Source organism: Ambystoma mexicanum, chromosome 1p (assembly GCF_040938575.1).
Source record: "Ambystoma mexicanum isolate Mex_15411 chromosome 1p, UKY_AmexF1_1, whole genome shotgun sequence".
NCBI classification, from domain to species: Eukaryota; Metazoa; Chordata; class Amphibia; order Caudata; family Ambystomatidae; genus Ambystoma; species Ambystoma mexicanum.
Genome location: NC_090921.1, coordinates 348,048,873 through 348,076,732, shown reverse-complemented (window position 1 = coordinate 348,076,732; position 27,860 = coordinate 348,048,873). Strand labels below are relative to the sequence as shown.

The window sequence follows — 27,860 nt, the reverse complement described above, 5'->3', positions numbered from 1 at the left end:
GTCCGAGTCAAGGGTGCTTGTGTGTTTCTTCATGGTGTGAAGCAGCGACTCACGGGTGTGAGGGCCGGGGCAGGGTCTACGAGCTGCCAGCACTGGGAAACCAAGAGAGTAGTTTATATGGAGGGGACAAGGGTATGTGATAGGGGGTGACATGTTGCTGGCCATGTAGCGAGGTCTGAAAAGCGTGCTCAAGGCTAATGTGGCGGAGGTGTGCAAGCAGGCATATAGTGTGCCGGTGTCGGGGGGGGGGGGGTGAGGGGGTCCATGTGTGTTATATCAAGGCGCTAGTAGACTGGAAGATGCGTTGGTTAGTTGATGGATGGGCAGATCGTTTGGGGACTCTTGGTGAGTTCTGTTACTGGCATTTGATACCAAGGTGAAACAGTACAGAAGTGCTGCTGCTTATCAGGCAGGGTGAAGTGTTATTGTGGACTCGGTCCCATTGCATGGTGATTGTAGGCGAGGTGTCAATTTCCTATCTAGGAAATTGGAGAAAACTGACCAGAATGTCTTTGATCTCCAGGATTTTCTTGATTTCATTAAATATTTTGCGCCAACATGTTTGCCCATGTGGGTTCGGCTTGTTCAAATGGGCCCAGCCTTCATTATGTTCTTGTTTTGGAGCTTCAGGGCCTACTTCATGGCTGCCAAGGGTTCAAAGCAGCATGAGAGAACCAGAAGAGGGGCTGAACAGTCAGCACCCCTTCTCCCGCAGGAGAATTCCAGCCAGCATACAGCTTGCCCATTGAATAACATTGATGGTGGCTATTTTAAAATAGGGTAAATGTGTGTTTGGGTTCAGCAAAAAGATCTCGCCCTCCCTCCCCTCGTCAGATGCATGCTTGAATAAGGTTTAGAAATTACATAGAGGTGAATACAAGCAAAGAGTGGGAGAACTGGCCCAATGGGTTGTGTTCCTATGCCATGAATGCTGGAACCAATATAGGAAGGTGACTCGCTCTGGATCTGGAGGTTTACTCTGCTTTTACGCTAGCCTTTTACTAACCCCTGCAGGGACGTCATTTGGGGGTCGCCAGGGGTCGCAACTGCGACCTCTGTGGTGTCCCTTGCGACCTCTGTGGTGTCCCTTGCGACCTCTACTAAAAATTTTTTTTTTTTTTTTTTTTTTTTTTTTTTTTAAGTTATGCAAGCTCCTGGGCTGTGGCTCTTTACTTCTGGGGTGGCTGGCTTTCTTGTTCAGGCCCCTTAAAAAAAAAGACTTGAGGCACTTGTTCTTATTTTTCTTCTAACACTTTCAGCACTGACCCTAAATAAGAAAGAATAGGTATACCAAATAATGTGTCTTTCTGGAATTCTATACAGTAATTGCTGGCCTCATTAAATGTTTATTTCAGGCACACTTCAGGGGGTGAGTCACTGATTTAGTCTGTTCTTAAACGCCTCACTAAGCCTAAGCCGTTCATCCTTCTGAGGTCGATAAATGAGTACCAACACAGGTTGGGTGATATTGGGTGTATACTTTTTCTATATAAACCGCTTAATGATGTGTTATTATATAGCACTTACGCTTATCATTTGGTCATGGACGTCTGCTTGCATACACAGTCATTTGGTAATACGGGCCAATAAACACTGAACTTAATGATACATATGGCGATCCATTCTTGTATGAATGTACATCATATAGTGATATCATAACTATATTTTTCATAGTTTACAATGCTATGTGATGCCACTTCCTGTTTTTTCAACGGGTGAAATGTTGTGTACCATTGCTACCCGCTATATCACTTTGGGGCGGGGTCTAATGACATCACTTCCTGTGATGTCATCAGAGGGTCAAGGGTCGGGTGATGTCACTTCCGCTACCCCTGGCATTTTGGTGAAATGACGTCCCTGAACCCCTGGAGCACCAGATGTTTGTATAGTATATTTTTTCATGAAGATGTTTGTATTTGAATAAAGATTGTTTTTTTACCTAGCCTTGATCCCATTGACCCAATACATTTTTTAAAAAAAAAAACCTTTTCTGAAATAAATGTTCTGAAGAGTCTGTTTTGTGATATGTTTCTGGTGAGTGCTCTTTAATATGAGTCTAAGGTTCTAGTGATATGAGGACATCACCTGTGTTTTTCCGGAATCCGCTTTGTTTTGCACTCAAAATTAGGGAGAAAGGATTTTTTTTGTATTGAAAAATAATGCAAGTGGCTTTCCACAAATACATGGTGGTTTTTGTGTAATTAGGTGGATTTCCATAAATACCACAAGCATTTGGACAAGGGCCTTGCTGCCAGGAAGGAATCCTATTGAAGGTCCTTGGTAGCATGGCTTACCAGTTTCTATGGAATCCTATTGAAGGTCCAGGGGAGCATGGCATACCAGGTTCTATGGAATCCTATTGAGCATCCAGGGGAGCATTGCATACCAGGTTCTATGGATTCCTATTGAGGGTCCAGGGGAGCATGGCATACCAGGTTGTATGGAATCCTATTGAGGGTTCAGGGGAGCATGGCATACCATTCTATCGAATCCTATTGAGGGTCCAGGGGAGCATGGCATACCAGGTTCTATGGAATCCTATTGAAGGTCCAGGGGCGCATGGCATACCAGGTTCTATGGAATTCTATTGAAGGTCCAGAGGAGCATGGCATACCAGGTTCTACGGAATCCTATTGAAGGTCCAGTGGAGCACGGCATACCAGGTTCTATGTCTTTTCATCGTCCACAGAGGGCTGTCATATACATTGATCAATTTCCCCTGGTCGTCCCACTGACTAGTGCAAATAAAAAAATATAAGTAGAACTTGATCACAACCTGGTAGTTGACCAATTTGAAATGTATTTTAATATTAGTTATCTTTTTTAGATAATGAGTATAACAAAGCACCTCTCCCTGTTCATGCATATCAGAGGTGCTTATCGCCCTTGAGCCTACCTCTCCTGCTACACCCATGCCTATCCCCTCACCCAGAACTAACCCAGTGGCATTATTCCACTTCCCATGCTCCCACTCTCTCTTCCTCCGCCTCATCCCAGAATGAGGGGTCGCGCCTTGAAAAACTTGTGTATAGGTATTTTATAAATGCCACATCATATCATATCCTAATTAACCCTCAGCCATTTCCTCCATCATAAACTGGTTGATCAGGGTGACAACGCGGTCACCTTTAAAAGTCGACCACTCTCACCTGCTGACCAGTTAATGATGACTTTCAGTTGGGAGTCAGTCAGGTGACCCAAAGCCAAATTCCTTTACCGCCCACACTGTTTGTTTGTTTGGTTGTTTATTCATTTCTAATGCGCACCAGACCAAAGGGTATCAGGGTGCATGCATCAGTTACAGGATATGCAAAGTTTAGGTACACCGGTTACACAATAAAGTAATTTACAGGACATAGACAAATCAAATATATAAATTGTTACACAGTGGGAATATTACAGGGCAGAAAATCAAATATATAGAATAGGTGAAAACATTGTTACACTGCACGCATGGAAGGGGCTAAAGATCAGAGGACTTGAGCCAGTTTATGTAGTTGAGTCAAAATTTCAGGCAAGGTTGATCTTCTCTGATGGTATGTGGCAGGGAGTTCCATAGTTGGGCAGCTTTGAGGGGGAAGCTACAACCGCCAACCTTAGAAAGCTTAAATATAGGGATAGTGAGACAGTTGGAATTAGCAAGTCTCGTGGGTCTAATAGAGGTTCTCCTATGGAATCTGTCCATGGGATAGGTGGGGGCTGCGTCATTCAGTGCTTTGTGGGTGAGCAATGTGGTTTTAAGCTAAATTTTGTTGGTCAAGAGCCAGTTATTTTGGCGCCTAATTATAGTTATGTGTGATTTTCTAGTCACTCCGAGAGCCGCTCTTAAGGCGTTGTTTTGGAGGATTTGCATCTTCTGGATGATCGATTTTTCACCCCGATTTAGAGGGCATTGCAATAATCAAGCCTCGAGAGTATAAGGGCTCTGGCCAGGATAATGCAGTTTTTGTTAGAGAGAAAGGGTTTGCCAGTTCTAATGAGCTTGCAAGTGTAAGCTGTGGCAGATGCAATAGCTTTCACTTGTTTGGTAAAAGAGAGGGTAGAATCGATGTAGAAGCCTACGGTCTTAACCGCCTTTGCAACCTTGATGAGGTTGCCATCAATTAAGAAAGAGGAGTAGACCTGGTCTAATTTTTTGATATTAGCGTGGGTGCCCAGGATGATAAGCCCTGTTTTGTCATCATTCAGGCATAAACCATGGGTAGCCATCCATGCCTGGATGGCCATCCATGTCTGGATGATGAGGTACACTCTATTCACCAAGGCCAAATCCTTAACGTAATCCCTGGAAAGTGGGAGGAGAATCTGAGTATCATCTGCGTAGTTGATGTAGGTGATACCAAGATGGTCCAGATGATCGAAAAAGGGCTTAGTGAATATATTGTACAAAGTGGGGGAGACACGAGATCCCTGGGCCACACCACACGTGATAGCAATGGGGTCTGAGGCTGTTGCAGGGGAGAAGACCCTCATGGTTCTATTATTTAGAAATAACGCAATCCAAGTTATAGCATCTTTGGAAAAGTGGGCAGCTGAATCCAGGTGGCTGCATAAGACCTTGTGGTCAACAAGGCCAAATGCCGCCGATAAGTCAAGCAACAGAAGGAGGGCAGTTTTCCCTTTATCTCTTAGTTCATCAACTTGGGATTTACGGTCGATAAGGGCAGTCTCGGTTCCATGTAATGGACGGAATCCAGATTGTTGTGCTCCTAACGGTTTGTGGTTTTCCAAATATTTTTGAATTTGGAGGTAGGCAATCTTGTCGAGGATTTTTAAGAGAAAGGGCACTGTCGTAATGGGACGGTAATTAGTAGGTATAATTGGGTCGAGGGTTTGCTTTTTTAGCAGCGGGAGCACCCATGATTGTTTGAGATTCGTGGGGATGGTATCAGATGCAAAGGAGGCATTGATGATGGGTCAAGGTCTCTTGCTGCATCCTCTATCAACAGGGCTGGGCAGAGGTCACCCTGGCAGTTGGATGGCTTAAGGAAGAGTAAAACTTTTTACTGTGCATTTCCCCGGAAGAGGGGTCCTGAGTGGAAGACATGTGTGGCTAATAGCCAAGCAGGGGTTTTAGTTTCTTTATGCTTTGTTTAATCCTGAAAAGATCATTCTTTTCCAAACCATGGCCTCCTTTTGCTGTGAAAGCCCAAACTAACTTAGTTATAAAAACAAAGCTACCTTGCCTGTTTAAGTTTTCCTGATTTGTTTGTATCAGTACCGAAAAGAACGGCTTTCGCGAGGCTAAGGAGTGCTGGCAGTCATTTGGAGGGATGCAGGCTTTGGGTGCCTGCAGCACACAAAGTCTTGCCGGCCGCGTTATTGCACGATCGTGCAACCCACCCTTCAATGGGTTGCTTGTGCGTGTGATACCTCGGCTTCAGAATAGGATCCTCCCTGCAAGACCTGTCCTGAAGCTGAGTTATCACCATGCACAAGCAACGAGCAGACACTTTCAGTAGACGCAGCATGGGAAACTGAATACAGAAACAGCCAAAGCCTCACATAGTTGTAGTAGTTGTCCAAACTGGTATATTTGCCCTGCAATGTACAGACATTGGGCCTCTTTCCAAGTCTGGGGGTAACCGAGCCAGAAAAACCGGCAGGTTGCTGCCAAACTTGGAATGAATTACCGGCTCCAGAATTGCTGGTATTACCGGGGCATTACACCCCCAGTGGTCGAGTAATTCCAGAGCCAGCATTCCGTTACTACCCATTCCCATGGAGTCCCATGGCAATGGGGGCCGTGGAAACACCGGCACCATGCGGTAATGGTGCCTGTGTTTCCATGTCCTTTTGCGACCGGTGGCGTTACGCCCGCCATGTCAGACTTTGGGGGCGTAACACCACCGGCTGCAGAACTCGTAGTTAGCCAGTCAGGAAACGGTGCCGGTACGGTTTTACCGGCACCGTTAAATCCGGACCGGCTAACTTGTAATGAGGCCCATTGTTTTCTTAGGCTGAATAGTGTAACCAATCAAAACTACAGAGCCCAACGTCCATTATTCGCTCAGGGTTTCTTAGTGAATGCTATGTTAAGGGAATTTCTGAAACACGCTATCGCCTGTAGGTATCCTGGTTCTTGACAAAGAAGACCTTCAACTCAGGGACCAAGAGCCTGACACAAGTTCTTTCGGGAATAGAAAGGTTTTAAACAAGAAGAAAAATCATTTTAACCTGAGAGAGAGAGGGAAAGAGTTCCACAATCGGGGGGCAGCAACGGAAAAGGTCGGCCACCAACAGTGTCCTTCCTAAATCTGGGATCCACCAGAAGACCACGTTTCGCAAAGCCAAGAGCCCTACCTGAAGTGTAGGCGGAGATCTTCTCCTGACGAAAACCCGCACCTTGTCTGTGGCGCGCAGGATGAGTCAGGCAAAGAAACGTAAACTTAATTCTGAACTCGACAGGCAACCAGTGGAGCCATGCCAAGATAGGCAAAGCAGGAGAAAATTTCCATAGACCCACAACCAGACCAGCAGCTGAATTCTGCAAGATCTGGAGCTCATTAGGCTGGCCGAAGAAAACGGCATTGCAGTAATGGAGGCCACCTGAGAATGCTGTAGTAGTCACGAGACCCTATAGGGCACTGGTAAGAAAGGAGCCAACTTTATGAGCATTTGAAGCTTGAAAAAAATGGATTTATAGATCATGCTAATCTGTAACTCATGCGACAAAGTGGAGGAAATTATCACACGAAGACATTTCAAAGAATCTACAGACGCTGGCATGTTCCCCAAGCTTGGGGGCCAGAAATCCGAGCTCCACGCCTGACTCTGAGCCAGAGGGCCGATAATCATTACCTCGGATTTCTCCCCATTGAGCTGAATCACTATAAGACATGGTTCACATTTAAAATTGTGGACATTCTTATGTTCCCATAATGCTCTTTGCTTTTATGCAAATCGTCAGGATTGGGTTCTATGAAGAGATACTGTATTGTGTGACCCAGCCTGGGGCCACGACCCCACCCCTCCCAGGTTGAGAGGGTTCCCCGAATACATTTTCTCCATTTCCAGCACTGTGTGCATGTGTGCTAGATGCCATTCCTTAACTTGGAACGCTGATGCCCTGTCCTGTGGGATGCTCTCTTTTGTGAACATCCGACATACTAAATTAGGAGGATCAGAACAAGCCCCTTGTGGTACATGTGCTTAGAATGGCTGTTATGCTCAAACACTAAAATGATCTAGAGAACGTCCATGGCCCAAACCAGACTAAGTATGATGCACAATTAGCAAAAAAACGAACCACAAACTTTTTCTTCCAGCGGTGAGTTTTCTTGCACAAAGCTAATGGTCCGCGTTGAGTGCCTGCCGTTATTCCCGCGGTATTGGCGTTATTCTCGCGGTATTCTCACAAAATACAGTCAGACTCAGTCCGCCCGGCAGCTTTGAAGACATTTACGAATGGCGACATGGAGGTGTAAATACCCATTTGCGAATTCCGTAGGGCACCAGAGGGAATTCGACGGCTTTACCACGAGTGCTAATTCCGCCCGTGCCGAGTCCTCCCATTTTTAGAATTGAAGGTGAGACTTTTACCTCCAGCACCTACTTCTCCCTCTTTGGCGGTAAAAATCGCTGACAAAACAATGGTGGCAATGGAATTGCTGGGATTTGTTTACACACTACCAAAGCTGTAATGACCCCCATGCTATAGAGAATTTACCGCAAGAAACTGGTGACACTGGCATCACTTGATGCATCAGAACAGGATGGGTGGATCCAGACAGAATCCTCCTGTGCAGAAATAGGCTTCGCTCGGCTCCCTCCTCCCCCCTCCCCAATACGGGTTCAAAATGAAGAGGCCCCCTAGACTGCACAAGCAGTTTCTGAAAGTCTTGGACTTGCTACTTCCCCTAGCCATAACACGAACACAGCCACACACAAAGAGGTAATGGCCTTATACATTTGAAGGTCCCAGTTAATGTGTCCTGTCCCCCTTTTCATTACGCAGGTGTTCGTTTTCCCCTTGTGTCAGGATGGTTTTTCCCCAGTGTTTTTGCCTTTATAATGTCCTCTTCTACTCTCTGGCCTCCATATGTTTGTGGGAAAAACAAAGCATTGTGTTTTATCCATGTTAAGGAAGAATAACGTGTGTTTATGTAAAGCTTGAATTGTATATGTGGCTGTTGACTTATGTAACATTTGCAAGAATTAATTATACATGAATTTAAAAAGCACTGTATTTGGGTGGGAAACAGCGGGTGTTTTAAAAGATTGTTTTTAAGGTATTAGTGACTTTTAACTATATTGCTAGAATGCTTAAGAAACGTATATATTATTATTTAAAGGCTGTAGTCGGTCTGGACATTTCAGTTAAGGTTGTTAGCGTTCTGCGTGTTCGGGTCCAAAAGAACTTGGAATTTCTTTTTGAATTATACATTCTGATTCTAGTGTTGTCACTGCTCTTTTGTGTATCACTTCATTTATTTGTGCCCCCAACAATTTTCCCAAAAGAGGCGCACAGACAGACACCCCACACGCCCCCTCCCCCACCCAGTCTGCTGGAGACTCACACACTTCCTCGTGGCACCTGATCTGTACTTTATAACGCAGGAGATGTGCCCCTGCGCGCAAACCCTGTCCCAGTGCCCTATGCGGGGATTCAGCCATTATTTTTATTATTTTTCAATTAAAAAATGTATTTTAAAAAAAGAAATCACTGCATACGTGAAGCTCTGATTGCTATTTAATTAAACAAGGATTTCATACATGAAACCATGACAACAGTCCATATGTATGTCTAGCAAGGGGATGGCTGCTGAAATCCAATGATCTCACCCTGTACTCAGTAGTGGAAGATGGGAGGGTGTTGGCTCTGGGATAACAGACACCGCAGAGTCAAGAAGTAGGGTCTGGGTGGGTTTATTAAGGATTACTCAAAATACCAAGTGGTGAGGTTCAGCTGAGGTCAGGGAGTGGATTCAGAAAATGGGTGAAAAGAAAATGTAATATCTAGGATTGGTGTCCCCATTGCTTCCCCTCTCTTATTACAGACGCCATCTTGGCCGCAGTCACTCAAGGTTTATGGGATTTCATGGTCCGCGCACTTCTTTCTTCGATCACTGGGTCTTTCTTGACTTGGCTGGTTGTTGTCAGGATGGTGTCTTGTCTATCTGGTGCCAACACACCTGGTGCCCTTGACGGTCCTGGCGGAGGGTGGGTGACCGCCTCTTGAGAAAATGTTGAATTCCGAAATTGTCTTCTTCACTCTGTGTTGGGGTCAGGACTGGCTTGGCTGCTTTCTCCGGGCTTATAGCTGATGGTAACAGGAATCAAGCTTCAGCTTCTGGAACCTTCCGCCTCCACGCTCCACCTCTTCCCTCCTTCTCATTACTTCCCTCTCTTACTCCTGTCCGTCTTCTTCTCCCTCTGTCCCCTCTCTACTGTACTCCTCCCCTATGCCTGTTTGCCACTCACCATGTGAGTCACTACTGCACCTCTCCTCATTTTTCTAAACTTCTACTCCTCTTCTCCTCCCCTCTACTTTTGGTTCCCGGTTATTTTTCTCCTTCATTCTCTGAAGCTTAATTTCACCTCCACTTGGTAGCTTTAATTTCTCCTCTTCTCCCCATATCCAGTTTATGTCTCTTTCACTTGTCACTATTACTTCCTTCCTTCTCACCTCCTCTCTTGGTCCTCTCTCTTATCAACTCAGCCTCTCTGCCTCACAGTCATGTGCCTAACACTGTCTCCGCATTCTTAACACCCACACTGACTTAACGCCCACACTGACCTGCAAGCTGGTTTTATTTATTTTATTCATGCATTTATTTACTGCTTACATAACCTGTAGGCATCTAGGCACTGTTTCATTGTGAAAGGCTAGGTTATTTATAGCACTTTTTCTTTCCCCAAGCGCGGGTCCGGGATTCGAACCTGTGTTTCCTCAGCGGGGTCATCCTGCTTCCAAGACTCGCGCGTTGCCACAGAGATATCCTCCCGTCCCGTTTTAATTCCCTTTGGGGCTGAATGCTGAGCTGGGTCAGGGTCTTCAGCCGTGTGGGACACGTGAAAACGTGCAAGGGAATTGACCAATATATCCTTGAACTACAACTTTGTCAGCTGGGAGTAATGAAACGGTGGACCAACTAGCAGTTCCAAGACCTGCGGCTATTTCAGACTAACCTGCCATTTGTATTCAGCCGGTTTTCTATGTTCATTGATGCTGGCAGACAGAATAGGTATCTTTCTCACCCCAGGGCTTTGTATGTTTTTGGGTTTTGGCTTATCGTGTTTCCCCATACATCAAACACTTTTCTTTTAACAAATCCGATGTTCTTACCTACATAACTTTCTTGGTGGACACCAAAGATAGCAAGTCCATGGATCAGCTGAGTTTGATGTCATATTTCACACATATGTGTACCTTCCAGCTTATTCTTATCCTGTAGGCTGACATGTTGTGGTATGCAGACAAGAGTAGGGATTGGCTGAGGGGCCTAGAGGATCCAGCCTAAGCCTCATTCAGGGACTGCATCAAAGAGGGGGTGGTGGGCACCAGCCACCATAGTCACCTCTGGCCAAAACTCTAGCCAAAGACAAGCACCGTTGTTACAGGGAAAAAAGCAAGACAGACGAAGAGCCCCCAACCAATGGGAAGAGGAGAGAAAGAAAACGAAAGACCGGCAAACACACAAAGGAACTAAAGAGAGGGCAAGGACCACGTATATTAATTTCCAGACTGCTAAGCATGTGTTACTTCTTTTAGTCACCATACTCTGCTAGGTAGTCATTCCACATTATTCTCCACTTGTCCATCTGGTGGTGACCTTTACCTCACAAGTAGATAGCTTCAGTAAGTCCGCCAGTATTGACTCCAGTTTAGGCCGGTGTGGTGATTCCCAAAGTCACAGTATTTCTGGCTTGGTGCATGTCAACACTCTGAGGAGCCGCCTCACTTATTGCCTTGTGCACTCTGCTCTCCCCCTGGCTCCGCACAACAGTGGGCCCACTCTTTGGAATTGCTGACTTTCACGAAGATGTTGACCACGTTACACCCCTGGGCCCTCATTACACGTTCGGTGGTAATGGCATGGCTGCCGCCGAAATCGTGTCCGGGTCCGGTTCCTCAGAATGAGAACTTACCGTGCCATTCCGAGTTCAGAAGGCCCGGTAATTCCTCCCTCCAAGGACCCGGACACGGTCCTTCCCCATTCCCATTCAGCCCCTTTAGGGCTGAATGGGAATGGGAGAGGGAGCAAACAACGGGCCATTACGAGGTTGGCCCGTTGTTTGCTCCCTCTTCCCCTCGCGGGACCCGATAAGCACGCCTGGTTTTCCCAGGCGTGCTTACCGTGTCCCGCGAGGGGAACTCGTAATGCGCAATACGGAGTGAACGGTGCAGCACCTTTCACGGCGCCGTTCACTCCATACCGCCAGGGTCGTAATGAGGCCCCTGATCAGTGATTGCCTCCAACACCCTCTATCCCATGTTGTGTTACCCCTGTCTCCTCTACATAAATTCACTGCTTTTAAACCATGGGCACTGAATTTAATTTGCCACCTGCCCGCTTATTTATTTTATACAATAATTGCATAATGATGGTCCCCTAACACTAAAGGGTGAGTGTAGGTTAGTATGTAGGTATCTTTCTATGTTGTTTACTCTACATAGACGGGTTATCGAATGGCCCAGCACGTTGGCCAATTGGGGCTTTGCTTGAGTGAAAGTGGTTCTTAAGATACATATCTAATGTCTTCCTTTCTCTTTTCCAGGTTCTTCTTGGAAGGGTGACTATGAGGAGAAGCTGCCCGCATGGTGTAACTGTTGCTCTGACAGCTGTTAGCACAGTCATCCTGTTCTATGTCTTGTACCAAGACCCTGTTGTGAAACCCACGATACCCACCAAAACGCCAGAACCTATTGACCTGCCGTCCCCCATTCCCGTCCTAAAATGCAAGGCGAAAGTTCGAGGAGTAAATGCCACTCGCTTTGCACAATTTCCTGAGAGAGTGCGGGACTACTTTCGCTACAGACATTGTAAAAACTTCCCTAGGATTCTGGATGCCCCCTACAAGTGCGGGGGGGCCAAGGCTTCTGCAAATGTCTTCCTGTTGCTGGTAATCAAGTCAGCCCCTCAGAACTTTGATCGGCGTGAGATCATTCGCACAACATGGGGGGCGGAGACAGAGTATCAGGGGCTTCAAGTGAGGAGACTCTTCATCATTGGAGTCACCTCCAATCTGAAGGACAGGAGTAAGATGAACAAACTCGTAGCCGTGGAGAGCAATGACTACAAGGATATCATCCAATGGAACTTCTACGACACATTCTACAACCTGACCCTCAAGCAGGTCCTGTTCTATGAGTGGTTAGAAGGGAACTGCCCTAGTGCCCAGTTTCTCTTCAATGGTGATGATGATGTATTTGTTCATACCTTCAACGTAGTCCAGTATTTATTGGGAATAAAAGAGTCGAAAGGCCTAGAGACCCATCTGTTTGTCGGGATGTTGAATATCGGTATGCCCCTCATCCGGGAATCATGGAGCAAGTATTATGTACCCGAGGAGATCATTGCCAACGATTCATTTCCAGCGTATTGTGGGGGCGGGGGCATCCTTATGTCAGGCTTCACATCTCGGGCCATCTTCCAGGCCTCCCAGGACATCGAGCTTATTCCGATCGACGACGCCTATCTGGGATATTGCCTGCAGAAAGCCGGGCTCCAGCCAAACTCCCATGAGGGTGTCAGGACCTATGGTATCACACTGCCCAACACGGACACGTTTCATCCATGCTTCTATAAGGACCAGCTGGTTGTCCACCGCTTTGAGCCCTATGAGATGAAGATGATGTGGAATGCCATTCAGAAACCGAACCTTCAATGTGGAAAGAATCATATTTTGCATAAGTTTTACCCAATCGTTTAAAAAACAACCCCCATCCATCTTAATGTATGGATAGAAAAGCGACCAATCTGAGTACAAAGGAATGTGGTACCTCCCCAGCATCACTCATGAATACACCCTCATGGGTAAGGATCTTCAATCGCCACTAATGGAACCTGCAACAACAGATTCAATGCCCTTATTATATATGCTTTGTGAACAGCCATTTAGGAATTAACTGCCTCATCCATTCATCCACAATTTTGCCAACACAACAACTCTTTGATTTGCTCCATCTCTTGAAGTATTTGGGCAGCATGAGGTCTGTTTTCATGTTTTTTAGTGGCAGGCACACGAGTGATGTAAACCACATCAGGGAGCAGGATCACGTGCCGAGCAATATCGTGATAGGGCAGACACCTGAAAGATTTCTTTCTCAGAACGTACATGAGCCAGGGGATGATCGTAGCAGAAACTGAGTGATGCAGGGGCAAAATGGACACTCCTCCTGCCCCAGTGCCACAGGGGAACCCAACTATTCAGCTCCTCCCCCTCTATATTTGCCTAAGGAGGTGCGGGCTCTGCATCAAACTTTGCAGAGCGAGTATAACGCAACGCCAAAAGTAGTGATATGAGACTGGAGCCACGTGAAGCTCCAGTAAGCAATGACAGTGAGAGTATTGCTAGAAAATCCGGGTTCATGGGTCACGGGCCAACACTTTGCTTGTGCCAAGTCTGTTTTTTTTTCAGGGAATTTATAGGGTAGGGTGATCAGGTGGCTGGTTAAGGTGGGCTTCATTGGCTATGCTAAAGTGCAACCTCTCAGCGTTCAATGCATTTAGAAGATGGACAGACTGGAACTCTGATGTTCCATTGTGATGGCTATATGCCAAAGACACAACTGGAGATTCCAAAGAGACCAAACCTCAAATGTAACCATGCTAAGTAGCCACTTGCCAGGTGAAGATCTTTGTGGCTACTTTGAAAAATGTTAACAATGTTAATGTTACAGGTATCTGACATTTAACTCGCTTGTTTGTGGAAATCTGCTTTGCAACTACGTTAAAACCTTCCTGTGCACTACGTAGTCTGTCAAAGGACAGGGCATATGGGCCTCTCTTTCTTCTCAAAGTTTCTTGCACGTTGCGGCTTCTTTTCGCTGATTACTAGCACCTGCTGAAAGCACAGCGCAAGACATCTTCTAATGCAGAATACACAGCAACATTTCCTTTGAAGAAGGATCAGGAAGTCGAAATTGACATTCATTCCCTGACAAATTCTGCTGCGTAATTGTATTGATGAGTTGTGCACAGATCATTAAAATGACCGCTGGGGCCTAGTGACTGCCCCTTCAACCCTGTAGTGCCATCCACTTGAATACCCCAGGCATCTCACACATTGTGTCTAACATGTCTCCAAAGGATGGTACCTCAGCCAAGTCAAGCATATTCCACGTCCAAAGTCTGGTAAGATACTATCTGTGTGCCACTTCCTTCTGTAATACATGTCCTCATTTTATGAAGAACCTATGATAGATTCTCAGACCAAATAGGAGGGAATTAGAGTGACTCACTTGAGTGCCCAAAAGGCACGTATGCTTCATATAGCCAGTCACGCAGTACCAATGCCACAGCCCAACCAACAAGTCAACGACTAAAGAAACAGGTGGGGCATGCAGCCCGGATTTGAGATCTGCTTCCTTCTATCTCCATGATGGCTTAGACCATGGACAGTTCAATTGTTGTGTCTGCAATGGACCTATGGCAGTGAATGACTAAGAAGAATAGCTCAGTTCACAGAGCTGTCAGTACTATCCCAGCCCCTCCCACTACTCACCACCCCAGAATTGGTAGAACAGAATGACCGCATCAAACCACATCACAAGCAGCCATGCAAGGTGGACTGCCTCTGGAACACAGCCAGGAGTTGATTGATTAAGGGCCTTTGGTAGAGTTACATGCTGCAGGGGCGTTGCTAGGGGAGGTCTAAGGGGGCTATAGCCCCTGATCTTTCGGTTGTAGCCCCGGATAGAATCACAGGAGCTACAGCCAAAATACTAGCTAGCCCCCAGTCCCAACAATTCCGACATCAGCTTAGCCTGGGTCTTTTCCAGACCTAGCAACTCCCCTGACGTGCTGCATGCAACTCACTACCGAAGCCACATTACATGTCCTCGCTGGAGGAGACCGAAGCACATCTTTCCTTCTTTTGGCCAAAGAGGTTCATAGAAAGACCTCTTCTTGTACGGTGATGCTTGTCCTCAGCCAGTGCTAACCCAACACCATGCTCCTTCCCAAGCTGACAGTTCTTCTGGTCCTAGGCTACTTTTATCCTCGACTGCCTATAGGCCACCAGATTCTAGGTAGAACATCCTCCACCTGGTGTCTCCCATGTTCCCAATATAGTTAGACATCATCCTCCAAACGCAAATCACTCAAGTCGAAGACCCATCTCTCTGTCACCCTGTGCCCCAGCTGCTTCCAATATGAGCCTCCAACAGCAGCAGTGCCATCACAAGAACAAGTAGTGTTTGCTGGTCAGCACCATGGTACTATGCAGAGGGAAGTAAAAGAAGCGTCTACCCCATGCCTGTAAGCCTATCTCCTCGGATTGGTATGATTTGACTGTGGCATAATAGTTCGCAGCGGAATTGACCGTAGTAAATCTCGGTGCAAACCCAATTTTGCCACGGCCAAAATCAACTAATCCATGCCCCCCTCCAACCCTCAATACATTCCCACCCTCCCCCACTTACCCTTCAGCGTCTGCCTTCATTCTGACCCTTCGGCGTCAGTTGCGTGCCTGCAATGCGGGTCAGAACTGACACAGCTTCTCCCTTTCTCTTTTTTTTTTTTTTTTAAAGTACCCCGCTTCCAGTGTCCCGGAAGCAGTGGACACCCCCGCATCTGCCGTTCCCATTATAGCGAGCAAGGGGAGCAGGGGATACCCCAGAAACCCTTTTTCCCTTGTTCGCAATAATGGAACCGTATGGCCTTAGTGACCGAATTTTTGGCTGTAGGATCATTTCGTACAGCCTAAATTCGGTCAACTAGGCCATACGGTGAAATATTTTCCGTCAAATTGGCCTAAGTGGGAAGTACATTTTGAGCTATATTGTCTTCTGTCCAGTGCATTTACATAACGTGGCCTTGTGTTTAGTTTCAGACGTGATGTAGTCTCAGCTCAACAATGATACCTTTCCAGTCATCAATCTCTCTTGTTACTTAGAAGCATTTGCTATATGTGCTGCATGGTAACCCCCTCCAAACCCCCCCATATCCCCACACACACAGCTACATAAAAAAGCCAATTTGACGACTAATCTTAGCGTCTGAATGGCATAGTTACATGCACTGTATTGCTACTGCTATGCTCCACGGTGCCACTGATGATTACGTAATTTCTTTTCGTTACGAGAAAGGATGCTTGACACCACTCCTTTAAACACAGAAACGTTGATACCTTTTGGTGGAACTAAGACACACCAGGACATCCATATAGTTCATGATGCAGCAACAACGGGCATTGGTTGGAAATGGAGAGAGTTGCAGTGCTACAGAGGGGACCTCCTTCACTGGAGGGAAGGGTAGAGCAATGCCAGGCACCCAGTGATCATTGTATTCTTATTTCTGTGTAACATTTGCTGCAGAGTGAATGATTCATCCTAACCTGGCTCCCTACAGATCAAGACATTGGTCGTCTCCAAGGTGCCACTGGTGATTATTTGATGATTTAAAGAAAAAAAAGAAAGTTAAAAAAAAGAAAGGGCGCATAATACCTCTCCTTTGGGTACATCAGAAACAATACTTATGGGGTTGGAAAGACACAGCCACCAGGACTTTCATCTCAATAGCTCATGTTGCAGCAAAAAGAGGCATGGATTGCAAATGGAGAGAGAAGCTGCGTCCGAATCAGGAAGTTCAGGTCGAAGGGATGGACTGCCTGATTTTACTGGACTACAGGATTTGCAAATGGCCTCCTGAAACGTGACACCATCTGTATACTTTGGGTACCCTTTATGGAGATCAGTGCTTGACATCCCAAGAGCACAGACTTTAGTTGGGTCCTTTAATGATTTCCAGCATAAGAACGAGGCAGCTAACAAACTAGACCTCAGCCATGAGAGATGTTTACTAGCGTCATTGTATGCCATTTGCTAGATGTCCTTGTGCAGCAGCTCTGCTGCCAGGTGAAGTTCCACAGCATTGTGTATTTAATTAACTGTTATGTGGGTATTGGTCTATGATAAAACACAATAAAGATATTTTAAAATGTTGCCACTTGGTGTTAGGAAATTGTTAATTTATTTTGGACAGCTCTTACCCCAAATTCGAGATTTGATAGACAAATACCAAAATGCAAATCACACATCCCAATTATAAACACCTATAAACACTGAATTTGCTGCTCTCTACTGCTGTTGCACGCTCATTCACACCCCTCTTTTAGCCACTCGACAGGCAAGGAATGACCATAGGGATTAGCGTGGCCATGGGAAGGCAATGGTTGGGTACATAACCAAACAGCACCTACAAACTCTGTGTCCCTCATCATATGCCATTCGTACCTATCTGTACACCAATGCAATAGCTTTGGCTTATAGGTGACGCAAGCGACACCTAATAGCCCAAACTAAAAGAGAAATCATGTGTATACTAGAAGACCGGGGAGACGGCAGAAATTACACTCATGTATGCTGCATTGGCTCTTCAGACCGGACAAGGAAATGAATGTAAATTGTGTCTACCCAATGTGCAATGAATAGATGTATATGTGTATATACTTACAATATCCATTCATTGCACACAACTCGCCACGCCTTGTCCCAATTAAACTGTACCTCATTCACTGCTCTGCCTTCATCAATCACTACTGCAAGTGCACAGTTCACTGTCCAATACCTCTTTCACTCTCCCTTCCACATTCACTACTGATGCCTGCATGGTTCACTTCCAACTACCTCATTCATTCATTTTCGTTCCTCGTTCACTACTGAAGCCTGCATGGTTCACTACCCACGGCTACATTCACTCATCTGCCTTTCTCATTCACTTCTAAAGCCTGCATGGTTCACTTCTAACTACCCCATTCACTCATCTTCCTTCCTCATTCACTACTGAGACTGCATGGTTCCCTACCCACTACCACATTCACTCATGTGCCTTCCTCATTCATTACTGATGTCTGCATGGTTTACTGCCCACTACCTTATTCACTAATCTCCCATCATCATTGACTACCAACACCTGCAAAGTTCACTGCCCAAAACCTCTGGCACTGTCCCCTTCCTTATTCACTATTGAAGTCTGCGTGGTTCACTACCCACTGCCATATTCCCTCATCTGCCTACAACATTCACTATGGAAGCCTGCCTGGTTCACTACTCCCTACCTCATCCACTCCCCCTTCCTTATTCACTACAGATGGCTGCATTGATGACTGCCCATTACCTCAGTCACTCATCTGCTTTCCTCATTCACTACTGAAGCCGGGCTGGTTAACTGCTCACAGCCTCATTCACTCCCCCTTCCTTATTCAACACTAATGCCTATATTGATCTCTGTCTACTACCTCATTCACTCATATGCCTTCTTAATTCACTACTGAGCTAGCCTGGTTCACTGCCCACTATCTCATCGACTATTGTCCATTCCTCATTTAAGACTGAGCCTGCATGGTTCACTGCCAACTAACTATTCCACTGCTCTCCCTTCCCCATTCACCACTCACCCCCGTCGTTCACTGACCAATACCTCATCAACTGGTCTCCCTTCCTAATTCATTAGTAAGCCTGCATGGTTCAATTCCCACTACATCATCCACTGGTCTACCTTCCTCCTCTTTCACTACTGAGTCTATATGTTTCACTGACCACTACCTTATTTACTGCTCCCGCTCTTCATTTACAATTGAGTTTGTACGGTTCACTGCCCACTACTGCATCCACTGCTCCCCTTCCTCATTCCCTACTGATCCTTCATTGGTCAATTTCCACTATCTCCTTTACTTCTCATCCTGCCTGACTCGCAGATTAATCCAGCATTTGCTCCATACCTCCCCACTTAGAGCTGGTTCAAGGAATTTTACCACCCTAGGCAAACTGTCAGATTGGCGCACCCCAGCCCCCAACCCCACCCCAGATCCTAACCGTTCGCAACCAACCAACCTCATTTTGTTACTGATTTCCACAAACCCATTACCTCGCCCTAACACATTGCTTATGTCTTCTCCTGTGGATGGATACCATTGCACTTTCCTTACCCTCACATCTACTCAGAGTGTTAGGTTTCAGAGGTCAAATTAAAGCCTGTGTGTTTCATGAATACAGGTTTATTAAACAAGGCAATGATACTATAGCAACAACAAATGTAATGCTGAGCATGTGGATCTAATCCTTTCTGTAAATTATATATAGGCAATACAGGCAGTAGGAAAAGGATTTTGGTAGTACATACTAGACACATCTTCACAGTTATGTCAGAGGGAGATTAAATTAGTTGTCCAGGATCGCATACTTTGGGTAAACAGTGAGGCAGTGATTTTAACCCACTATGCTTTTTAAGCACTTGGCCACACGCCTACAAAGATGCATTTGGTACAAATATTTTACGTTTTCAATTTGTAGGTTCATATATAATCCCAGAATGCAAAATAATACAAGCCTGAAAAAATTCCTTTTAACACCACTATACTTTCACCACTTTCAGACACACTGAAAGAAGTTCTGTAATAAGCTAAGATAGGTATGGAGGTTGTTGAAAAAAACAAAAAAAAGTGTTTTCTCTCTGTGAACGGAACACCTTGCAGCCTCCCGTTCTCAGAGAGAAAATACTATAACAACATTGTGCTCTAGGACCACAACCAGCCCATATAGCTGGGGGTTACCCAATAGCACTTTAAGATGAATAGCAGCACCCGTGAGATGGATGGGGATGCAAATTAAATACTCTTGCATCAAATCAATAATGACAACTAGTTTGGCAAAGGGAGTCTGTTTAATGACAAGTACAAAAAACAGGGATTTAATGGACATCAGCAATCGCTCGATCTTCCTTCTCGCTTCAACTCCAATTAATTTGATAAAAAACACATAATTTATACTAAAAATGTGTCATCGCTGACATGTAATATCTCAAAACATAGCATGCAAATGATTGGTTTTTAGGAAGGTAACTTTAATAATATTGTAACAAAGTGAGGGGATTGGATAAACAGTGAGAGGTGGGGCATCTAAGCCCTTCCTTCAAAATGGCTACTGTAGACATCACTAAAAGTACGACTTCTCATAGGTTCTACTAACTATAGGACCCTAGATTACTTGGTCCGTTATGATTGGGTTGGCATCAATCCCCACTCATACTTTTCCACCAGCCTAGCAGTGTGCAGAATAGCCAGCCAGGTGCAGAGAGCTCATCTGCTCCCCCAGCCTCCCTCCAATTATTGCAAAAATCACTCATCACTTCAGTGGTCATGTGTCAATTATTTCTTTGTATTTTGGCCTCGAGACTGCTTCTTGGTCTGGGCATGGCACAACTCCATGCATAGGTGTGAATGTTTCATCCCTTCTGCTTGCTCAGTCACGTGATTCCGACACCGTGAAATCATCTTATTCTCCATGTAATTCATGTATTTGATTTAATTTTTTCCAGCCATCTGCCTCCTGTGGCTTATCTTGAGCTTTCAGAATAGTATACTCTGTTCTTCTCTTCATTAATTGTATCCACTGTTGGGCTATTTCAGCTGGTACGTCCTTGGCTTCTTGGCATAACTTGCCTTCGTCTGAGTTTCTCTCTGTCCTTAAATCTCGATCTTCCTACTGAAAAGCTCTCTTCATGAGACCTTAAGTAACCTTTGGTCGGATCTGCTCTTGTGCATAGTGGAAGTATACTTACATAAAGTTATTTTCTTGAGGTAGATATTGTTGTGATGTTGCATACATGGAATGTGTACATAGTTATCTATCTATGAAATGCATGCGCCCTGTAACCCTGACAACGTCTTTGTGTATCGTTCCAGAATGTGGATGGAACTATACACGAAGATGTTGCACTAAAGATGGTTGGCCTCCTGGGGGTCCTCCTAATAAACCTAAATACCATATATTAATATTTGGTATGATGTACACTTCTTAACAATTGGCGACGAGGAGTAAGGAGGGAGCCCCCGGGCGCAATGAGGAGCAGTTCCTGAAACCGCTTTGATGAAATGCTGTTGGCTGTCCCGTTTAATCACCAAACGATGGCAGCAAGTGAAAGGAGAGCGGAGTATAACGCAGAGCAACGCTAGCGGCAAGTAAGGTGAGCGGCGCAAAGAAAAAAAAGCACTGTTTGATGAACTTACGGCTTCGGCATTATAAGAATGCTCTGCGAGCCGTTGGGCCAACCGCAGCGAGCATTAGAGAAAAGCACCTGTGTACGTGCTTTGCGTGCCACCATTTTAAAAGCATTGAACGTTGCCTAAGCAACGAAGCGCAATACCCGACGCACAGCTGCTACGAGGAAGCGCGTGAAGCGTTTCTTTTCAACTAAATAGAAACAAACATTGAATTCGGTGTGGCGAGTGGGTGAAGTGAAGTCTAGCTCGCACAACTGTCCCGAAGGCTGCCGAGTACGGACATTGCCATTATAACTGGAAGTGCTAGTTAAAGGATCACACGATGTATTTATCATCTTGGGCGAGCTTAATATAGTTGAAAGTAAATAAAGGAAAGGTGCAAATACAAATACGAAGGAAATATTGTCAGATTAAAAAAAAAAAACAAATTGTTATACAATCATAGTGCAACACGCAGAATATAGCTGCTCCAATGAAATTTTTGGCACTACCAGGTAACCCAGCCTACTCTTGGGAACACTGGGAGGACAACTTCCAAGTGTACTTGAGGGCAATGGGTGGATCTAAGTTTAATGATGACCTAAAGGAAGCCACGCTTCTCAATTGTATAGGAGCAGAGGCACTCAGAATTTTCAGAACATTGCCTGATTTAGATCATACAGATGAAAGTTTGGGAGAATCTTCGAGTGGAGCCAGGAAGTATGACATAGCTATTGCCTAGCTGAATAAGCACTTCGGAAATAAGACCAACAGTGTGTTGGAGAGATATAGATTTTTCACAAGGAGGCAAAATAAAGGCGAGAGTGTGGACGCCTACTTAGCTGCGCTAAGAGGGTTGTTGGCTACATGCGCTTTCACAGGAGTCGCAGATGAATATTTGAGAGATCAAAAGGGCGGCAGATCTAAACAAGAGAAAGAAAGTATGTACAGACAAACCAACAAATGTTTCAAGTGTGGATGGTACAAACATTTAAATGCGGAGAGAGATTGTCCAGCTCTCTCAGCAGAATGCTACAAATGTGGACAAATGGGTCATTTTGGCAAAGTCTGTCGCAACAGCAGAGGAAGAGGCAGATATAACAGCCGTTACGTGAGAAATGCTGGTCGATATAGTAGAGGTAGGGGTACTGCCATGACAAGCATAATGGCGTTGGAGGAAATTGGTGGTCCAAGCAGTTTGTTGGCCATCACAGATCGATTTGAAGACGAAGTACAGATACGCTTTCAAGCCCGATGAGGGCGGGTTGGGACCCTGGGTACCAATGGAGATTGATGGCATAACCTTACAGGTCATGGTTGATACCGGCTCTCCATATACTATGGTTGATATAGAAACATATGTGAATGTGCTGAAGAAAAGAATGGACGATTTGCAGTTGACCAAAATAAAGGCAACTGGTTATGGAAAAACACCCATCAACATTATAGGTTATGTTTGGGTACACCTGAACTTTGAAGGAAGGAAGACATACTGTAGACTATATGTGGCTGAAAATGGGTTCTCAATAGTTGGATGGTGGGAACAAGCATCGCTAAAAATCAGAATACATCCAGGTGAAAATGTGCCCATTCTATGCATTACTGAGAACAGTTGTAGCACCTCTGAAAATTTAGCCAAGAGTTTTCCAAAAGTTTTCAATGACAGAATTGGCTTACTCAAAGGATTCAAACATCGTATTATACTCAGGAGAGGAGCAAATCCTGTAGTACATAAGGTGAGAAACATACCAATTGGCACCAGGAAAGCATTGAAAGGTGTATTGGAAAGATTGTGCATGCAAGACATTATTGAACAATTACAATCCTCGATTGTAATTGTTAAGAAACCTGATGGGTCAATTAGAATGTGCGTTGACCTAAGAGACTTGAATGCCAACATTTGGATAGATCGCCATCCCCTGCCAAACATTGGGGAAATGTTGACCACGATGAAACCGGCGAGGTACTTCACGACACTTGATCTATCGTCGGCGTATCACCAGGTTGTACTAGAAGAAGAATCTAGACATTTGACATTGTTTATAACGCCATTAGGAGTTTTCAGATATAAAAGAATGCCTTTTGGATTGGCTTCAGCAGCCGCTGTGTTCCAAAGGTTAATGCATCACTTGTTTGACGGTCTCCAGGGAGTACATCATTTCCAAGATGACATTTTGATTTCTGCAATGTCTGAAGAGGAACATGATACAAAATTGTTAGGTGTACTACAGGTCATACAGCAGAAAGGGATGACACTCAAGATCGAGAAGTGTAAAATTAAGGGAAGTGAAGTGACGTACTTGGGTCATCGAATAAATGCAGATGGTATAAAGCCTAAAGAATCATTGGTTGACACCATTCTTAAGATTCCTGATCCCAAAAATAAGGACCAACTTCGGAGCTTTATGGGATTAACAGAATATTATTCTAAATTTATAGACCACTATTCTGATAAGACGGAAAAGATGAGAAATCTAAAGTGCAAGGGCATAAAGTTTAATTGGTCTGAAGAATGCAAAAGAGAATTTGAGATGATTAAATCATTAATCAACAAGGCACCAGCATTGAAAATGTTTGACTCGAATGCCAAAACCAGGATATCAGTGGATGCTAGTAACATCGGACTTGGAGGTGTTTTAGAACAAGTGCAAGGAGGTGAAATTGTTCCCATTGCCTTTGCTTCTAGGACATTAAGAGGGGCTGAAAAAAATTATTCCACCATAGAGAAGGAAGCCTTAGGTGTCAAATGAATATTAGAACATTTCAAAGGACTTATTTGGGGCATCCCAGTTGATATCAAAACGGACCACAAGCCACTTATACATGTTTTGAATAAAAAAAATCCTCACATGACGTCTCCACGCATAAGGAGATGGACACTGATTATCATGCAATTTAATGTCAATATTAAATATACTCCTGGAAGAACCAATGTAGTCGCAGATTGTTTTTCTCATCTACCATGTGAGAGTGCCACAACTGATGGTGAAGAAGACAAAGAAGAACGGAAGATCAAAACATGGAATGTATAATAGCACATGTGCATCCAAGTTTCTCAAAGGAGGAATGGGTGGAAGCCAGAGAACAAGACTCTGAACAAAAACTGTTAAGAAAAGCCATTCAGAGTGGATGGAAAGATACTGAGGAAGAGATCAAATCTTGGGAAAAAATTAAAGACAAATTGACAAGCGACACTGCATGTATTTATCGAGGAGACCGAATAATACCTCCAACGAATATGAGAAAGAGAATTATGGACATTGCGCATGAAGGTCATGTGGGTAGGAATCTAACAAAAAGAAGAGTAAGAGAAGCTTATTGGTGGCCTAACATGTGGGGTGAATTGGAGGCTCTTGTCAGAGATTGTACTGCATGCGCTGTAAGTGATAAAGGTAAATCTACACATATCACGCCATTACAGCCAGTAGAGATTCCTAGTATGGTATGGACAGAGCTGGCAATTGATATAGCTGGACCTTACAAAACATTGGGACCACAAAAAGTTTACTTGATTGTATTGGTTGATTATACATCCAAATGGGTGGAATCTGGTATTGTTGAGGAATCCATATCAGCTGTTAAAGTAATGAGGTTTTTGGAAGAAATTTTTAACAGGGAAGGTGAACCACAAGAACTAATATCTGACAATGGAGCTCAATTTATGTCACTGGAGGTTCAAAAGTTTTTGAAAGATAGAGCCATTAAACATAATACCACGGCCTTATACCATCCCATGGGAAATGGGTTGGTGGAAAGAATGAATCGCTTCAGAAAGGGCATTATTCAGTTGGCCATTGTCAACAATCTGCCGTGGAAAGAGACGCTCAAGGAAGCACTCAACACATACAAAGTTACCCCACATTCAGTAACTGAGGAAGTGCCATTCACTTTGATGAGAGGAAGAATATCTACAAACAGACTTAAGCCAGCTTGGATGACAAAAAGGAGAAACAAAGGAATAAATTTGGAGGAGATTGTCAACAAAGTTAAAAGGAAGCAAGCAGAATACAAAAAATACTATGACAAGCAGAAACATGTTCAAGAGAGTAAAGTTGTGAAGGGTGATTGGGTAAGAGTGAGAGAACCCAGACGTGTGATGAAAGGAGAGTCAAGATTCCGTCCTTCTCAAAGAGTGATAGACTGCTCAAAAAATCTGTAATCTTAGAGGATGGTAAGAAGTGGTCTTGCAATGATACAATCCTGGCAAAGGAGGAGGAAGTATTGAGAAATGAAAGAGAACAAAACATGTATGGTGAATTATCTAAAGATAAGTCCAATGATCCTGAGTTGATGAACAAAGAGAAAATGCAAGAAAAGATAACAAAAGGAGATCCACATGAGAAAAGTATTGAGGATAATCAATCATCATCAAGGAAAAGATTGTGGAACCGTAAACAAGACTATGTATATTATTGAGAACCTTAAGAATCATCAAGACCAGGACCCATGAAAGAACGTGCACAATGGGTCCAACCTGTACCAAGTTATTGTATCCTTTTTTGTATGATGTGCAAGCTAAGTGATCGCATGTGTAATTGTTACAGTTATAGTAGGAATAGCAAAACTAATCTTAAATCATATACATATCTTTTATATAATTATAGGGGGGAAGATGTTGTGATGTTACATACATGGAATGTGTACATAGTTATCTATCTATGAAATGCATGTGCCCTGTAACCCTGACAACGTCTTTGTGTATTGTTCCAGAATGTTGATGGAACTATACACGAAGATGTTGAACTGAAGATGGTTGGCCTCCTGGGGGCTCCTCCTAATAAACCTATATACCATATATTAATATTTGGTATGATGTACACTTCTTAACAGATATGTATAGGTGGTGCTTGCCGGACTCTAGTTTACTACTAAGCTTTTAGCAAGCCTCGTTATTTTCTGTGTTTTCGCGTGGTTCCATGCATATGTGCACGTGTAAGCTGGCTGGATATCTTCATCACACTCACGGCATAGGTTTCTATCAATTTACATCAATTGTTTCACTTTAAACTCAGGAAGTTACTTATCCATGGTGTTTCATCTCTTTTCATCATACACAGGTCGTCATATCTTCTGTATGTGATTCAGTCCGGGTTCTTGTTACGTCACCATTCTTCTTCTTTTAGGACTTTCTTGGCTTCTTCAGGCATTGCGTTTTGACAATCGTCATTCTGGGCCTCAGTACACGGTAGGCGGTAAGGGTTTACCGGTACTGGTAAGGGCACCAGTACCAGTAAACCCTTACCGCCTTACTACGAGGTCCAATCGTTAAGGCACGGGCCCGCAAACGGACCTTGGTGCTAATTAGGGTACCGCAATTTGCGCTACCGTAATTATCGCCTTCCACATTCCCATTTAGCCCTATGGGGGCAAAAATGGGAATGGGAAAGTGCCTTGGTGAATGGGGAATTACCACCCCCGCTCACCTTGGAGTAGGGCGGTAATTCTGCCATCCACCAAGGTGGACACGGTAAAATACCGGCGGCAACAATGGCGCTAATGGGGCCATGGTTACAGCCTACCGTGTAATGAGGCCCACTTGTCGATATGGTTTTCTCAATGGGTACCTTACTGCCCAAGGTTTCTTATGTGCAGGTACTTCAATAGGTGCTGTCAGTCTGATAGCTACTGGACAGAGCCCCACTGCGGCTCTCTGCTGGTTTATTTGCTCATCATACGTCACATATTTCAATGTGAACGTTCCTGGTCCATCAAAATGAGTGGTAGGAGTGCGAATCATGCTTGGGACCTCCTCTACACTCCCCCCTCTGGGAGATTCATCAACCACTCTTACTTCTTCTTTTGTAGCCATCTTTTCTGCATCCGCTGTATTCACTTTCACTTCATCATCTTGGTCCACTTTTACTTCATCTTCTGGGTCCACACATGAAGGTCTGAAGAAATGTCTCTTTGGGGTCCATATTTTTATGACTCACTTCAAACTTCCTGCTGTTCTCACGTATTCGTCCTTATTCCATGTCATAAGTTGACATTGTCCATTTGGACTGCAATAGATCCATCTTCCCACATAGTTTCTGTGTTTCCTTGGATACCGAAACTTGGTTCCTTCTGGTGCATGAATGCTAGCTTTCACAAAGTTTCTTATTTCTTCATCAGTCAGGTCTTTGAGCTTCCATCCCGGTCCAATATCAATCATGATCTTCATCCCTATGGCCTTTTTCGCAGTTTTATGGCACTGAGAGATTATTATCTTTATAACACAGAATTCGAGCAATATAATCACTAGTAGGGCTCCTAGGAACTTGAATGCATCTGCCATCCATTGTGGAACCCATGAAAATAGTGATCCAAACCAGCTGTCGTCATCCACTTCATCAGCTTCATTGACCATCTGATTCTGTAACTTCGTCAGCATACCTATGGCCTCTGTTAAAGTTCCATTTTCTTTGTTGCAGGATGGTATAAATGTACAACATGATTCTCCAATTTTTGCACAAACTCCTCCATCCATAGCTGTCATCATGTCAAGGACATACCTGTTCTGTAGAGTCATTAGTCGAATTGCTCTCAATTCTTCTCTGATCGCATTACATCCTTTTATGGTCATGTTGATGGTCTGCAGTAACTACCATCTGGTTATCTGCAACCATTTAGTATCTGCTCCAACCTGAATTCTTGGCATGAAAATTGTCATGAACACGGAAGAAGTCTGACTGAACAGTCTATGTTCATATGGGATAGCATCAAATGCTTCT

At 44.5% G+C, this 27,860-nt stretch overlaps 1 protein-coding gene across 1 annotated transcript in view; it reads left to right on the top strand.

The window, feature by feature from the left end:
• The window catches only part of LOC138570070 (N-acetyllactosaminide beta-1,3-N-acetylglucosaminyltransferase 3-like), a 397,006-nt gene extending 379,896 nt beyond the window's left edge, over nt 1-17,110 (top strand). The window contains exon 4 of the mRNA XM_069648653.1: nt 11,722-17,110. Within this exon, the coding sequence (XP_069504754.1) occupies nt 11,743-12,876 (1,134 nt within the window). The 5' untranslated portion in view covers nt 11,722-11,742 and the 3' untranslated portion in view covers nt 12,877-17,110. The remainder of the gene's footprint in view (nt 1-11,721) is intronic.
• Nucleotides 17,111-27,860: the final 10,750 nt, after the last annotated feature.